Source organism: Phyllobates terribilis, unplaced genomic scaffold (genome assembly GCF_046119375.1).
Source record: "Phyllobates terribilis strain yellow unplaced genomic scaffold, ASM4611937v1 Scaffold_4__5_contigs__length_816908805, whole genome shotgun sequence".
Taxonomy (NCBI): Eukaryota; Metazoa; Chordata; class Amphibia; order Anura; family Dendrobatidae; genus Phyllobates; species Phyllobates terribilis.
The window spans coordinates 280,887,232-280,903,683 of record NW_027362764.1 but is presented as its reverse complement, the minus strand read 5'-3'; the positions used below and the strand labels follow the sequence as shown (position 1 = coordinate 280,903,683).

Genomic DNA, 16,452 nt, shown 5'->3' with positions numbered 1-16,452 from the left:
GCCGGGCTGACGTTTTTATTGATACCATTTTGGGGTAGATATGATGTTTTGATCGCCCGTTATTGCATTTTATTGCAATGAACATAATTCTGGCGTTTGATTTTTTTTCTCGTTACGCCGTTTAACGATTGGATTAAAGTGGTTGTCCGGTCAAAAGTGCTAAGTCTGCAGTCACTCTGACTTCAGACTTATGAATTCCCCCAGTGCAGGCACTGTGTGCTGCAGGGATTCACCGGTATGAGACCCGGTAATGGAGGGTATGTATGTGTTATACATACCCCCGGCCAGTGGGCATGGCCTCGCTCTCCATACACTGGTACTGAGCGAGGCCTTCTGGTTGGACGCGCCCATTGGCCGTCCATGTCACTACACGGGGTGTGACCTTGCTCCATACAAGTGAATGGAGAGAGGCGGCGCTGAATGGCTGGGGGTATGTATAACATATACATAGCCTCCGGTCCCCGGTCTCATACTGGGGAATCCCCGCAGCGCACAGTGTCTGCGCTGGGGGGATTCCTAAGTCAGCAGTCACACAGAGTGACTGCAGACATCACTTTTGACCGGACAACCCCTTTAATTCTCTTTATATTTTGATAGATTGGGCGATTCTGAACTCGGCAATACCAAATATGTGTATTTTTTTTTGTTTAATGGTTTTATTTTGAAAGGGGCAAAAGGGGGGTTATTTGAACTTTTATATTTTTTTTTAAATATTTTTTAAAACTTGTCTTTTTAATTTTTTACATGCTTCAATAGTCTCTTTAGTAGACTTGAAGCTGCAATTGTCTGATTGCTTGTGCCACACATAGCAGAGCTTCAGCTTATCTGCTATGAACGCAAGCCACTGGACGGCACTCATGGTAGATCGGCTATGACAACCACAGGGGTCTCCTGCTGATTCCAGGTTGGCATGCCAACCCAAAAACCGTGGAATCCGGCCCTCTTTTATGCTTTATTTAGAAGTAAGGTATAGTGTAGGACAAATAAATAATGTTTCGGTCACACGGACCTTCTTCAGAACATACACTAATGTTTTATATACATATATATGTGCACGTGCATTCTAAAGATTCCAGACGATCAGAATTCGAATTGACAGCCCATATGGCTTGGTTGGTTATTGGAGTAAGATTTTTTTCTAATAGGATTGCCAAAGGGGATAGGATTGATTCAGTCGACGCCACTATGGGTCTGCTGGGTGGTCTGTCAAGGCATTTATGTATTTTGGGCAGTATATAAAAAAACAGGAATGATGAGATCTTTCTTTTGTAAAAATTCTGCTGTCTTATCAATAATATTGATTCCCATGCCAACCCATCGGTGCCCCGCGATCATGTGACAGGCGCGCTGATGGGCAGGATTAGTGCCGCTGTTAAATGGTGCAATTCCAACTGTGCCTGATAGGAGCACATGATAGCTGATAAGTCAGATCAGCTTTCATATACCTGAAAACATGCATGCCCAGCACTGGAGCCTACATGATATGCAGGGGCACGACCTATGACGTACCTATACGTCATAGGTCGTGAAGTGGTTAAGGGGTTGTCCAGGTTTATCACATAAGTCTGTCATCACTATGTCTCCGTAGATTTATGAACCTGCACAGCGTGGAGCGGTCATATGACTGCAAGTATGCTATATGTATACTCCCGGCCACATTCCGACTAGACGTGCGCGACCTCACTCAATTCACTTGTATTGAGAGAAACTGCAAGTCTAGTTGGAATGTGGCCAGAAGTATGCATATCGCTGTGAGGATTCACATGACTGCTGGCATTGGAGAATCTTGTAAGGTGACTGCAGGCTTTTGGGAAAAACCTGGACAACCCTTTTAATCCAGTCCTTTTTAAGCATGTGGCCAATTTTTCCACCAGACTTATGGTCATCTGTAAGTTACATGTTCTAGTTAAGTTGATTATTCTATCTGATGTCTGTACTATTTATTTACCGTATATATTTCTTTAGCTTATGGAGTGGTTTGGGTGGAGGATCCTGTCACCATGCCAGATTTAAATAGGGTTTACATCTATTACTCATGGTCTGGCTTTTATGGTCAATGAGTCATGTTGCCAAAGGCTGAGGTGGTCGTAGCCATGAAATAAAAATTATATTCCGTAAATTGTGCTGGTTGAAAAGCAAAGAAGTCAATGCTGTGTTAGACTGCGGTGTTTGGCGCATTGCCGTTATTTCTGATAAGCTTCTTTTTGGTTGTCTTCCAGGTATCTACTATTTCTTTTCTTAGTTTCTTGTTTCGCAGTGGGACAGAGTATTCAGACGCTGCTCTCTTTCAACACATTTAAGATTTAGCCCTGCTAATTTGTGACACATTCATGGAAAACCTTGTTCAGGGGTTTCCAGTGTGTGTTGTCACCGTTGCCAAGTGACCATTCTGGGCCATGATTTTAAACTTGGCAACCTCGTTGCTGCCACAGGAATTTCATATGAAATATTCATCATCTATTGGGTTGTCAGTCACTTTGTTGCAGGTTCAGTGTAATTTACAACGCTTCTGTAAACAAAGCGGAATCTAGTGATTTCTTTTTTACCTAGATATTAAAAAAACTGGATAAACCAGTTTTATGACTGATTTATTTTTTTTATTCACAAACAAGAAACCCATTGTAAGAGCTTAGAAAGATAATATATACAGTGCTGTGCAAAAGTTTTAGGCCGGTGTGAAGAAATGCCGTAACGTAAAAATACTTTAAAAAAAATAGAAGTGTTAATGTTGATTTTCATCAGTTAAAAAAAATGCAAAGTGAATGAACAAAAGAGAAATCTAAATCAAATCAATATTTGACGTGATCACTATTTATCTTCAAGACAACATCTATTGTTTTAGGAACACTTGTACACATTTTTTAAAGGAACTCAGCAAATACATTGTTCCAAACATCTTGGAGAACTAACCACAGATCTTCTGTGGATGTAGGCTTGCACAAATCCTTTTGTACTCCCTTTGCGCTCAAAACATCAGTCCCTCTAAGAACCCTTGCACAGAGTTTTTGAATGAATTTGTCAGGGATGTCTTTACTGTAGGCTTGCACAAATCCTTCTTTTTATCTTCATGTAATCTCCCATAGACTCACTGTTGAGATCAGAACTCTGTGGTGACCGTATCATCACTTCCAGGACTGCTTGTTCTCCTTTATGCTGAATACAATTCTTAATTACATTGACTTTATAGTAATGGCGGATTAAATTTGGAGCAGTTCAGTTGCCTACCTGATGGTATTGCAAAGTGGATAAAGCACGTGAAAATATATGGTCGAAATAGCAAATTAGGTAATGATTTATGTAAAAAAGTTTTCTCAGATCACTTGTACTATATATAACAATACTTTAGTATTGCTGTATATATTAAAAGCCAAGGTCTCCTTTGAAGCTCCTTCTCTGGCTACCATAGCAATCCATCAACGCCCTGCTGTCATGACGCAGGGAGGAAAATGAGCGCGTAGAATTACTTTCCCCCCTGCTAGCGCTCTGTTAATGCTTTTGTCAAAGATTGACAGCAGCATTTAACAGGTTAACAGTGGCGGGTGGAACCCAGCTCTATCCATGGCTATTTGAGGCAGGTCTTGCCTGTGAGACGCAGCCATTATCTGCCGAGTATGTGTTGGGCTATCCTATGAGCCCGCTCCATACACCTGCTTCCGACTTGCACAGTACATGTACGGTTGATGTCATGAAGGGGTTAAACGCCTTTTTATACTTCTGAAACCATTGGACATCATCGATTCTATAGCCAGTGCCACAGTTGTTCTTCCTTAAGCCACTTTCACAGGGTGCTAGCCACTGCATGCTGCCAACATCCTCCAAAACTTAGTCTTTGGGGCACAGTGTTCCAGTCATCTAGCTATCAGAACTTGACCCTCGTTAAAGTCACTTAAATCCTTTCACTTGCCCATTTTGTTTGCTTTCCAACACATCATCTTCAAAAAGTGACTGTTCAATTTCTGGCACATATATTCCACCGCTTGACAGATTAATTGTCACAAGATACAATATTATTACTTTTATCTGACAGTAGATTTACGCCCCGATTCATCATTGCCTTTTTACCTGTGTTTTGTCTACTTTTTTTACTTTTTGCACCTTTTTTGTTTGCACTGAATTCATTATTCTATTTGCGTCTTTTTTGAAGTCTACTTTATATGCGCTCGCCTGTTTTTTTCCCTCCACTTTTTGGGTGGAGTTTAGCGATGCCAGATGTTTTTGGCTAATTCATCAATTGTGACTTGTTAAAAATTTGCAAAATTTGGCGCAACTTCAGTCTAGTTGCCCCTTGGTATATTTCTGAGTACATCTTTTGATACATCTCCCCTTGAGAAAGCTTTGGCGAAACGCACTTTGGGGTGGCGTGGGGCACAACTGTTTCTGCACACCAAGGGTATGTCCCACTAGACATCTATTTTTACCCCCCCCCATTCCATATTGGGATATATTTATAATTATTTGGTGGGATTTCAGTGGTCTGACTGGTCATATTGAGACACAATAGGATGATTTATATTAACATGGTTGGTGGCTATTTTATGGATAAATAGACAGTTTAATTCTGCATTTAACTATACCAACCTGTTTATACCATATATCCTATTGGTCCTTTCATCCATGGGATAAATACATTATGGAACAGTTGTTCCCCATTATTATTCATCCTGTATGAGACCTCATCTTAACATGTATATCTTTTTAATGTAATTCTATTAAATACAATTCGTTGTTTTTATTCTATTCTGGTGGTTTATGGTTACTCCATGGTGTATTTTTTATATGTGCTCGCCTGTTTTATTTTCTCCGCTTTGTGGGTGGAGTTTATCGATTCCAGATGTTTTCGCCTAATTCATCAATTGTGACCTTTTTTAAGAGTTGCAAAATTTGGGGCAACTTCACTCCAGTTGCCCCTTGGTGTATGTTTGAGTACATCTTTTGATACGTTTTTTTTACTCCATTTTGCGAAACATGCAACTTTTGGCACCAAAAACAGTAGAGACAAAAAAAGACATTGCATGCACCCATTTGAAGAATTTGGCGGCAAAAAAGCAACAAAAAAGGAAAGTGACTTAAAAAAATTCAAATTATGAATCGGGGGCTTAAAGGGAGTTGTCCACTACTTGGATAACCCCTTCTCATTCTGCATGTTTGGCCCCATTAAAATAAAAACACCTGAACTCGCCTCCGGTTCCGGCGCCTTTCCAGCGGTGTTGGCACTCACATTCCCGGGGCTCACGTGCGGTTAGTATGTCTCACGAGCCCTGCGCCAAATCAGTTCTGGCGTCACTGTCCCCGCTTTCAGACGCATTGAACATCAACAGGAAGTGAGAGCTGCGGCTGGTCTCTGGTTTCTTCTTGATATTCAATTTGTCCAAAGGCGGAGACAGTGACGCCAGTGCTGATTGGGCGCAGGGCTCACATGACATAACCTCACATGAACCCCGGGAATTCGAGTGCCGACACTGCTGGAATGGCGCCAGTAACGTAGGTGAGTATAGGTGTTTTTATGTTAACGGGGCCAAACATGAGGAATGAGGAGTTGACCAAGTGGTGGACAACCTCTTTAATTTTTTAGCTGATTAAAGGTATAAAAATTTGTGGAATGTAATTTTTATTGTGATTAATGAATGTAAAATTAAAAATCATTCCGTAATTAATATTATATGGAGCAAAGCTAGAAGTCAAATATTCATAAAATCTTGTTTTTTTACCCCAGGTCGAGATTTGATTTGTATTCAGTCCATGGATGGGATGCTTATGTTCTTTGAACAGGAGAGCTATGCCTTTGGACGTTACCTGCCCGGGTTTCTCTTACCAGGACCCCTGAGATACAGTCCTAAAACAGATTCTTTTGTTACTGTTTCTTCTTGTCAACAAGTTGAAAGCTACAAGTGAGTATAAAGCCCAGATTTCCATATATTTTCTTTCTATGTATCACACCATTAAAATAAACAAAATCTTGTAAAAAAACATAAATAGCCCTCATTTATTATGTAAAAACCTTCACATTTTTGGCATCGCCATGTCTGCAATGACCTGAACTATAAAACTAGCTGATCACTTATTTCGCCTGCTGACTGCCATAAAAAGTTATCTATTTCATTTTTTTTGCTCGCTTCCCCATGAGAATTGTGCAGAACTGTGCTGAGCAGCATGCTCAGTCACGGTGCCGAGCGGGCTGTCAGTCACAGTTCAGAGCGGGCTGTCAGTCACTATGCCGAGCGGGCTGTCAGTCACTATGCCGAGCGGGCTGTCAGTCACTATGCCGAGCGGGCTGTCAGTCACTGTGCCGAGCGGGCTGTCAGTCACTGTGCCGAGCGGGCTGTCAGTCACGGTGCCGAGCGGGCTGTCAGTCACGGTGCCGAGCGGGCTGTCAGTCACGGTGCCGAGCGGGCTGTCAGTCACGGTGCCGAGCGGGCTGTCAGTCACGGTGCCGAGCGGGCTGTCAGTCACGGTGCCGAGCGGGCTGTCGGTCACAGCGCAGAGCGGGCTGTCGGTCACAGCGCAGAGCGGGCTGTCAGTCACAGCGCAGAGCGGGCTGTCAGTCACAACGCAGAGCGGGCTGTCAGTCACAGCGCCGAGCGGGCTGTCAGTCACTATGCCGAGCGGGCTGTCAGTCACAGCGCAGAGCGGGCTGTCAGTCACAGCGCCGAGCAGGCTGTCAGTCACAGTGCCGGGGCGTGCTTACAGCTGCTGCTCACAGTGTAGTGACTGGTGACTGTAGCTGCTCCATGTTATCTTTTAACATAAAGCACTGTGTGTTATGAAAAAACGTCTCAGAAGCATGGGGATAGCGAAAGGCATTCCAAAGCTATTGCTGCGCAAAGTGACACATGCCAGATTAAAGATTTCCAGTGTAAAACCTGTTTTTCCTCTATAGTTTTCAATTTTAGGCAAAATCAATTTTTATACATTTTTTTTTGTCAAAAAAATATTTTGATGCAAAATTGCATGAAGGTGTCTGTGTGTATTAAGTCCTGGGTGACATTTTGACAATATGCCAGGTGTCTACTTTCAGAAAATGTATTGGTATTAGGGGTTAATAACAATTTATTGTATAGTAATTTAGGTTTTATTTGTACATCCAATGAGCAAACATTGCCCTGACTACCAGAGGGGCAAAATATAGAACAAGTCCATGGCAGTGAAAGGGTTAAAGCGGTAACCACTATCACTAGCCAAAGTGACAATTACAAGGCTAAAGTAACAATTATAACTCCTAGTCAAAGAATAACAGACGTAGGGCGCGGATCATTGTCTGACGTTTTGTATGCCAGTCTTAATAATGGGCGTGCAGAAGTAAGATGTGCCTAATTCATTAAAAGGCGCATGTCACTTATTGAATTAGACACATCTTGTCACTGGTGGCGTGTGCCTCCCCAGAAATATTACTCCAGTCATGGACTGGAGTAACATTTCTGATGTAAGTTTTTCCACTGTAAAGTGGCGTAACTTTTGAAGAATCAGCCAGGCAAGCTACGCCATGCTTCATCCCACCCATGCCCTGTCCACTTTGGCTGATATGGCCAGGAATGGTGTGGAAACTTCGAGTTGCACAAAAGTATTGCGATATTTCAATTGTTTTACGACAGAATATTGTTTGTTTTATACCATTTATGCTAGAAAATTATGCTTTTATTCTTTGCCGCTCCTTAAATAAGCTGATCAGTGGGATTGCTCAGAGACCGACCCAAATCGCTGTAATATTTATGACCCAGTCTAACCACAGCCGATAAGTAGTTTGATCCCTGAAGACCTCCACACTTTCAGGCCGGGTTCAAAAGGTCACATTTCACGCCACATATACTGCCCTCAGTGCCCAGACTTGCCGCGGGCCTCTTTTGCCTATGAGGCTGTAAGTTTGGGTCAGGAGGACTATAGTCACTTAGGACACTGAGGTCCATATATAGACCGCGAAACATGGCCATCTAAACCCAGCCTGACTGTAGTTTTAAGCTACTAGGTTGTAGCCGGTATAGACAAGACTACAGAATGTCATAAATGGCTGTGTATTTTCTATATTTATTGGTAAATACCCATTAAATGCGGACTCTGGTGTGACATTTTCAGTGTTTATGAAATATCACATAGGCTTCACAGAAATACACGATCACTGCTCTCTCTACCTCTTTATATTTATTTCTTGTTGATTTTATACTGAATTCAGTATAGCATCTTTTTTATGCCATGTTTTTAAATTAGAAAAATCTTCCTGAGATCTTCACTATAGACTGATTGTGCTTTGAGGCCCATTGCTTGGACTCTGGCTGGATCATGCTCTGATGTATTGCTCTCTGTACAGATACCAGGTCCTGGCTGTGGCAACAGATGCAGACACTAAAAAGGAAATAGAGCAGCAAAAAATTGGTTCAGGCAAGAAACTCCTGGTAAGTGTTTCCAAATATTCATCAGTATTTACTAGTGGTAGGGGTGGTCCCTCTTGTGGTAGGGGTGGTCCCTCTTGTGGTAGGGGTGGTCCCTCTTGTATCATTTTAGCATCATTTGCATTTTAGCTTATTTGCCAGACTTTGCACATTGACGCGTTCACTTGAAAAAGGGAGTCCAAATCCTCAAAATATGTTATCTTATCTTGAAGCATGTTCTCATACAATCAGGGATTGGCCACTACTTTTTTATTGATGGCCTATCCTTATGATAGGCCATCAATATCTGATCAGGTCAACACCCCCGCCGATCAGCTGTTACCAGAGGTGATCGAGAGTTCTCAAATGCTGCCGAAATACATCAGCTCCATCATTTCTATAGTGGCCGCAGTTGGGTTCTGCAGATCCACCCCCTATTCAAGGGAATAGAGGGTGGATCTGTAATACTCAACCGCGGCCACTATACTGTAGTTGTGATAGAGTTGCTGTGCTCCGGCAGCATACAGAACTTCCGGCTGGCGCTGGTGACAGCTGATCAGTGGGGTTGCCGGGTCCTGCTCCCCCACTGATCAGATATTGATGGCCTATCAGATTTTAATATTATTCCTGACCTAGCAATGGATACAACAGCCACACCCAGAGGTAAAATGTTCACCTTAAAAATCTGGATCATCAAACAGTAACTATTTGATGTCTATAGATGTCTGAATTCTTCATTGAAGGAATTTACATACGACAGTCATCAAAATTTTTCGAGAATCGATTTGGTTTTAAGCAATATTACTTCTCTTCAGAGATTTAACGATATCAAAAGGGAACATTTCATGGTCTGATCACGCACCAATACATTTTTCGATTAAATCAGTTGTCAATGGGAACAGCTCTACAAGGTGTTGTAAGGTAGCTCTATTCATCACGCTGGGGCACTCGCATCACCGGGCCAATCAAAGCACACATGCAACGTTTTTCCGGTAATTCACAGTACAGCAGTTTATTACACCTCATAAACCGCTCATAACATAGTCCATCTCAGTGGCTCGCCGACATGTTACACATAATATCCCAGAGCCTTTCTAGTGACAGATATGCCCACTTGGCTCCAGACACAGCCTTCAGCAAGGTAACAATATCAATGTCCACATCAAGCAGCATTTTTACCTTTGCCGGGTTGTAGCTGCTTCAGTCAGCTCAGTTCTGCCACAGCTGTGGCTTTACGGCTTCCCAGATGGGGCCTCCGGGCCACATACCTTCCAAGGCTACTGGTATCTCAAACACAGGGGGATCCAGCCTCTGCCTTCCAGGCTAGTGGAGTCTCACACAGGGACCAGGCCTCTCGCCCTAGGCCTCACCAGGCCACTCTTTCTCTCCCTGTTTCAAAACTACCAGGGTTTATATATCCTTTTGTGCACACAGGACCTGTGATGATGTCACAGTCACGTGATCAGTCACCTGAGGGGGAGGTAAATGGTCAGCTAGAGCACAACCCCTGGGCATTCTAGCAATGCAGCAAGCCGCTGCATTACAGTGTAGATGTAACTCTTATCTTCTTCAATGCCCAGCATTCAAGGAGAGAATAGAAAAAGCAATGGCTTTTATTTCCAGGATAATTCTACTCACAATATTTCCCCTTTTCTTTATTTGGAACGCCCACAAGGTGGTTATTAGAGGTGTTCTTATTCAGTTAAATGCTCAATTCAAAAACAAACTAAGGAAAATATTCAAAATATCTCACAAAAAATAACAGAAGAGGAGTAAAAACAACAAATAAATCCCTCTGATGAAACACATTCTAAAAAATTTAAGCCTAAGAGCAGAATTGAAAACTTTGCTGTTGGAGGATTATGACAAAGTAATTAATGTAATCAAACTAAACCATTACTTCTCATATAATAAAATGACTATGCTCATGGCCAATAAAGTTAAAGGGAATCTGTCACCCCCTGGGAGAATTGAGACCTCTACTATGGGCATACAGGGTATAGGAAAGTAAATCTATGCATACCTGTGTGGCCCACAGTAGAGGGCTGCTAGCAGTGAAATGGAGTTTTATAAAATTTGTTTTCACATGCTTGGTGTCCCCCAGACGCCAATAAATCCCCGCCTATCTCTTTAGTTAGCCCAGAAATCCCCGCCTATCTGCTTATTTAGCATGTTCCCCCCACCCCTGCACATCACGGGGTCCTGTGACGTGCCCTCGTCGCACTCATTTCCCGGCATGCACAATGCGACGCTGCATCAGCAGCGCTTTGTTTCCCCCCGGCCCGTTTGTCTCTGCACTGTTCCGCAGTGTTCTGGTGCTCCGGGGAGCCTGCGTGAAAACAGATCTTATAACACTTCATTTCACTGCAATCAGACCTCTACTATAGGCCATACAGGTATGTATAGATTTACTTTTCTATAACCTGTATGCCCATATTAGAGGTCTCAAATCTCCCAGGGTGGTGACAGATTCTCTTTAAACAGCAACGCTTGAAATCTTGAGTTTTATCTATCAAAAATGCTGGTAGTTTCTATCTTCATCCTCAAGATATAGCAGAGCAATTTGCATTATTCTACTCCTCTGTATACAATCTAAAGGATGACTCTTCTACTCCAAAACCCAACTGTAAATAAATTAACAAATTCCTCACTAATATTAGTCTTCCCCGACTAAATTTAGAACAAATTAATCAGCAAAACTCTCCTTTTACCACAGATGAAATAAGTTCAACAATCCAAAAATTAAAGGAAAATAAGTCACCTGGCTCAGACGGCTTACCTAATGAATATTATAAGATATTTAGTCAACATCTCTCATTTCCATTAACTTCCATGTTCAACCATGCAGTCAACGAGACTTCTTTTCACAAAGAATCTCTCCAAGCAACTATAGTAGTGATTCCCAAACAAGGCAGCGATCCCTCAGTAGTATTGAGCTATAGGCCTATCTCATTGCTAAATTCAGATTTAAAGATCTATGCTAAAGCGATTGCCCAGAGACTGCTCAAAGTTCTTCCGGTATTTATACATTCAGACTCAGAGACTGCTCAAAGTTCTTCCAGGACTTATACATTTGGACTTGGTTGGCTTTGTTAAGTGAAGGCAGGCTTCGGATGGAACGAGAAGAATTTTGAATATGTTATCATCCATAGAGGAGAGGCGATCCCCCTCAATTCTATTATCATTGGATGCTGAAAAGGCATTTGACCGTATAAACTGGAACTACACATTTGCCACCCTTGAAAAATTTGGATTTTAAGGGCAAATTCTAAGAGCTATTTCTGCTTTATTCTCCTTCCCTTCAGCAAAAGTCTCTGTTAATAATCATTTCTCTAATTACTTCTCCATATCCGATGGTACTCGACAGGGGTGCCCATTATCCCTATTACTCTTCACTTTGATAATGGAGCCTTTTGCTGAATCTATTAGGTCTCAATATTTAATAAGGGGTTTTGTCGCAAATTCAAGACAGCATAAAATAGGGCTCTTTGCAGATGATACACTAATTACAATTTCAGATCCTATAAATTCATTACGAGCAGTATCCTCAGTGATTGAGTCATTTTCCTTGGTTTCTCATTATAAAGTAAATATAAAGAAATCAAAAATACAGTTTTTTCCATAGATTCCAGCCTAAGGAAGTCCCTAAAAAATGAATTTCCTTACTCATGGTTGAAATTTTGTATTCCTTACTTGGGGATAAAAATTACTAATCCAAGCTACATAATCTTAGATGAAAATCCATACAAGATAACCTTGACAACTTTGATAAATCTAATACATCTTCGTTAAGCAGAATTATTCTTTTTAAGATGATGATCCCTCCTAAACTTCAATATATAATATTTGTACTATCCCCATCCAAATCCCTGACCATTAGATTAATAAACTGCATAAACAATTATCCAATTTTATATGGCAATCTAAACCCGCTAAGATCTCAAAGGTTTCACTGTTTAAACATAAGAAAAATGGTGGAATCGGCCTACCCAATATCTATGCCTACCATGCTTCTAATATCACTCTTCAAAGTACATACTGGTTCCTTGAGTCCGGCAAGCCTGCCTGGACGGAACTTGAAAAAGCTTCTAATAATAATTCCTCTTTATCATCATTGATAATATCCCAGTTATTGGATCCATTTCTTCCTTTACCTAATCACTCTTTGATTAAATCCACTATCTCACTTTGGAAAAAGCTATATAGTATCTCAAAAACTAATAAATATAACATTAATCCCAACAAACTTCCTATCTCAATTTTTCATAAAGCTCTACCAAATTTTCCATGTAAAAAATGGGAAAAATGTGGAATTCTAGACTTCTTCACTTATAACAGGGCCTTAATTAGACTCAATTATAAACTTTCAGTCATTAAAAACCCTATACAATCTTCCTGATGAAGAATTCTATAATTTTCTAGACTAAGAAAGTATATTAGAAATAAATTCTCTTTACCTTTGACCCTTTCAAGAGAACTTGTTACTCTTAGAGAATCCTATGAATAACTCAATTTGGAATATGAAGAATGTCTGCTCAGTTTTTAATTTTGATGTGTCATTTGAAAAACTGAATTATATGTGGAGATGGGAAAAAGATCTAAATAATCATTTCCTCCTAGATAAATGGAAAAAAGCAGTGGAACTAGCGTACAAATCTATTAGCGCAAACCTACATGAAAATTATTTAAAATCTTTATCTAGGTGATTCTACGCCCCCGCTAGACTTAAAAACGCATATCCTGATCAATCTGATTTGCACTGGAGGAATTGTGGTCAAAGAGGCAATCTTCTTCACATATTCTGGGAATGTCCAAAACTTTTGATACTTAGGAGAGATGTCTCTTTACTATTGAATAAAATCAATGAATCTCGTGTAAAAATTTCTCCCCAATTCGTTCTCCTTTTTCCTGGAAGTAGATGACCTCCCTCTAAAATTTAGACAAGTTTCTGTTAGAAAAATTTGTATTTCGTCAAAGTCGAAATCAATGGATATTCCCTTTATTTCCGCTATAACTGATATTATGTTCTCCCATAATGCCTTTGAAATCTCACTAGCTTTAAGGAATAACTCTCTGCCTAAATATAATTCCAAATGGTCCTCTTGGAACGCAATTTTTCCTCCAAGCAAGAGAAGCCTCTTTATATGATGTTTCATTACTTTGCCAGAATTCTTTCAATCAATACTTCATTCTATGTTGTTTTTGCAGTTGGTATGTTAACTTTGTGGTGCAACTATGTTAAGATGATCTTCGTTTCCTTTTTTTTTTTCTCCTCTTTCCCCTACCCCATGTTCTCTTTTCCTTTATTTGGTTGCCTTTCCTTTCCTGATCCCTTGTCCCCTATACTGTAAAAATCCCCTAATAAAATGAATTTTGAAAGAGATATTGATGGCCTATCATATGGGCCATCAATAAAAAAGTAGTGGCCAACCCCTTTAAGAATACTTATATATGAATACCAATATGTCCTGTAGAAGTCTGCACCCAAGGCCACGTTCACACGTTCAGTATTTGGTCAGTATTTTACATCAGGACTTGTAAGCCAAAATCAGGAGTGCGAGATAAATACAGAAGTGGTGACGTGTTTCTATTATACGTTTCCTTTGATTGTTCCTCTCCTGGTTTTGGGTTACAAATACTGATGTAAAATACTGACCAAATACTGAACGTGTGAATGTGGCCTTAGAGTTCATGTTTTTCAGTTTACATTCATGTTTTTCTCTGCATACCAAGTTCCCTTCCCCCTTTTGGTACCCGTATTTCATGGGGTTTAAAGAGATTTTGAACTGTAAAGGTTAAACTTAATGGACATACACTGGTGTAAGAGAAAAAAACTATCCGCGCCTGCCGAACTGGTGCAGCTCATTCACGCTCCGTACTGCGGATCTGCCTTCACATTCCATCCAGACAAGGAGAAACGGTCAGTAGGTCTGTAACGGCTGCAGCTGATCAGTGACTGTCAGCAGTGAGCACTGAGTAGAAGAGTCGTACTACCCTGGTCCGGCGTCCTCTTTGGTATTGGTTGGCAACACATCCAGTGCACTGCGAACTTCCTTAACTGTCACTCAAATGCAGGCATCCTGGATGCCTATTGTAATTATTTGGCCATCACATCCTTATTATAGTAAAGACCAAACATCTAAACGAATAATCTCACAGTAACGGTATAGTGTGGAAAACTGACCACAAACAGTCTAACCCTGAGATTAGTCAAAAAGGAACAGGTAGAAGCAAATATAAAGTGTTATCAAAATATAATAGCTTATCATACATGTGGATATTGGTTACAGAAAGGTCGACTAAAAAACACTGAGAAAGATAGTACAGAGCTGTGCGGACACCTGTATTAACACACGCCACTCAGAGTTTGCTCAATAGCGGCTTTGGAGTAAACCTCCGGCTGGGTACATGTCCTGCGAGGCTTAGACAGCTAATATGTAAAGTACCTGATGGCTCTATAATAACAGCTGTGCGAGCCATCAGACAATGAGCTAGAGATCATAGAAGTAAAGGCCCCGTCACACTTAGCGACGCTACAGCGATCCCGACAACGATATGACCTGTCAGGGATCGTTGCTGCGTCGCTATGTGGTCGCTAGTGAGCTGTCAAACAGGCAGGCTCACCAGCGATCAGGGGAGCAGCGACATTGTGGAAAGAATCTTTCCACGATGTTCTGCTCCTGGTTACCAGCCTGCTGAAGCAGGAGCAGGCTGGTAACCATGATAAACAGCGGGTTACTAGGAGCGCACGCGCCCCTAGTAACCCGCTGTTTATCATGGTTACCACTCTGCTACGGTGAGCGGGAGGTTACCGCTCACCGTAGCAGAGTGGTAACTATGATAAACCGCGGGTTACTAAGTGCGCGTGCGCCCCTAGTAACCGGCTGTTTATCATGGTTACCAGCCTGATTGCTGGTCTCGCTGGTCACACACAGCGATGTGTGGTGACCAGCGGGAGGGCAAAGACCAAAAAATGGTCCAGGACTTTCTGCAGCGATCAGCGACCTCACAGCAGGGGCCTGATCGCTGCAAAGTGTCACAGATAGAGACATCGCTGGTGAGGTCGCTGTTGCGTCACCAAAACCGTGACTCAGCAGCGATCTCGCTAGCGATCTCGCTATGTGAGACGGGGGCTTAATCTATTTGAACCATAGATGTCCTCGGTGCCTATTGTGATTATTTGGCCACCGCAACCTTATTATAGTGTTTAATCCTTAGATAATCCTCACAAGACGTCATGATGTGTGTCTTGCAATGATATCATGGTTTCATTGAGTCTTAGTTGTTGCAAGAGGCAAATCTTTTTGCTTGTTTATAATCGTTGCTTTTATGTTGTGTGAACATGCGCCTACACACTGCATGCACACCAACTTATATTCCATCTTAAATAGGATCCAAAATAACATTTTATAGTCTATGTGAGACCCATATATTTATAGCAGCTCTAGATAATTCATGAAGAATGAGTCAATGCTATAGCAGGTGTATATGGACTTTTCAAAAGCTTTTGATATAGTTACACACAAAAGGTTGATACATAAAATGAGAACAATGGGGATAGGGGAAAATACATGTATGTGGTTTAAGAATTGGCTCATTGATATGAAACAAAGGGTGGTTATTAATGGAACACACTTAGACTGGGTCTCAGTTAACAGTGGGGTACCACAGGGGTCAGTATTGGGCCCACTTCTTTCTAACATATTTATTAATGACCTTGTAGGGGAAATACAGAGTAATATTTCAATATTTGCAGATGACACTAAACTCTACAGGGTAATCAATACAGAGGAGGACAATTTTATATTACAGGAGGATCTATGTAAACTAGAAGCTTGGGCTGATAAATGGCAAATGAGCTTTAAGGGGATAAATGTAAGATAATGCACTTGGGCAGAGGAAATAAAATGTATAATTATGCTTAATTGTAAAACACTGGGCAAAACTGTCACTGATAAAGACCTGGGTGTATTGGTGGACAACAAGCTCACGTTTAGTGGCCAGTGTCAGGCAGCTGCTGCAAAGGCAAATAAAATAATGGGATGCATTAAAAGAGGCATAGATGCTCATGAGGAGAACATAATTTTACCTC

The 16,452-nt window shown here is 41.3% G+C and overlaps 1 protein-coding gene across 6 annotated transcripts in view; it reads left to right on the top strand.

The window, feature by feature from the left end:
- Positions 1–16,452, top strand: part of BBS9 (Bardet-Biedl syndrome 9) — a 590,293-nt gene that overhangs the window by 249,256 nt on the left and 324,585 nt on the right. For all 6 annotated transcript variants that reach the window (XM_073678269.1, XM_073678271.1, XM_073678273.1 and 3 more), the window contains 2 exons: positions 5,714–5,888; positions 8,300–8,384. In XM_073678269.1, the coding sequence (XP_073534370.1) occupies positions 5,714–5,888; positions 8,300–8,384 (260 nt within the window). The remainder of the gene's footprint in view (positions 1–5,713; positions 5,889–8,299; positions 8,385–16,452) is intronic.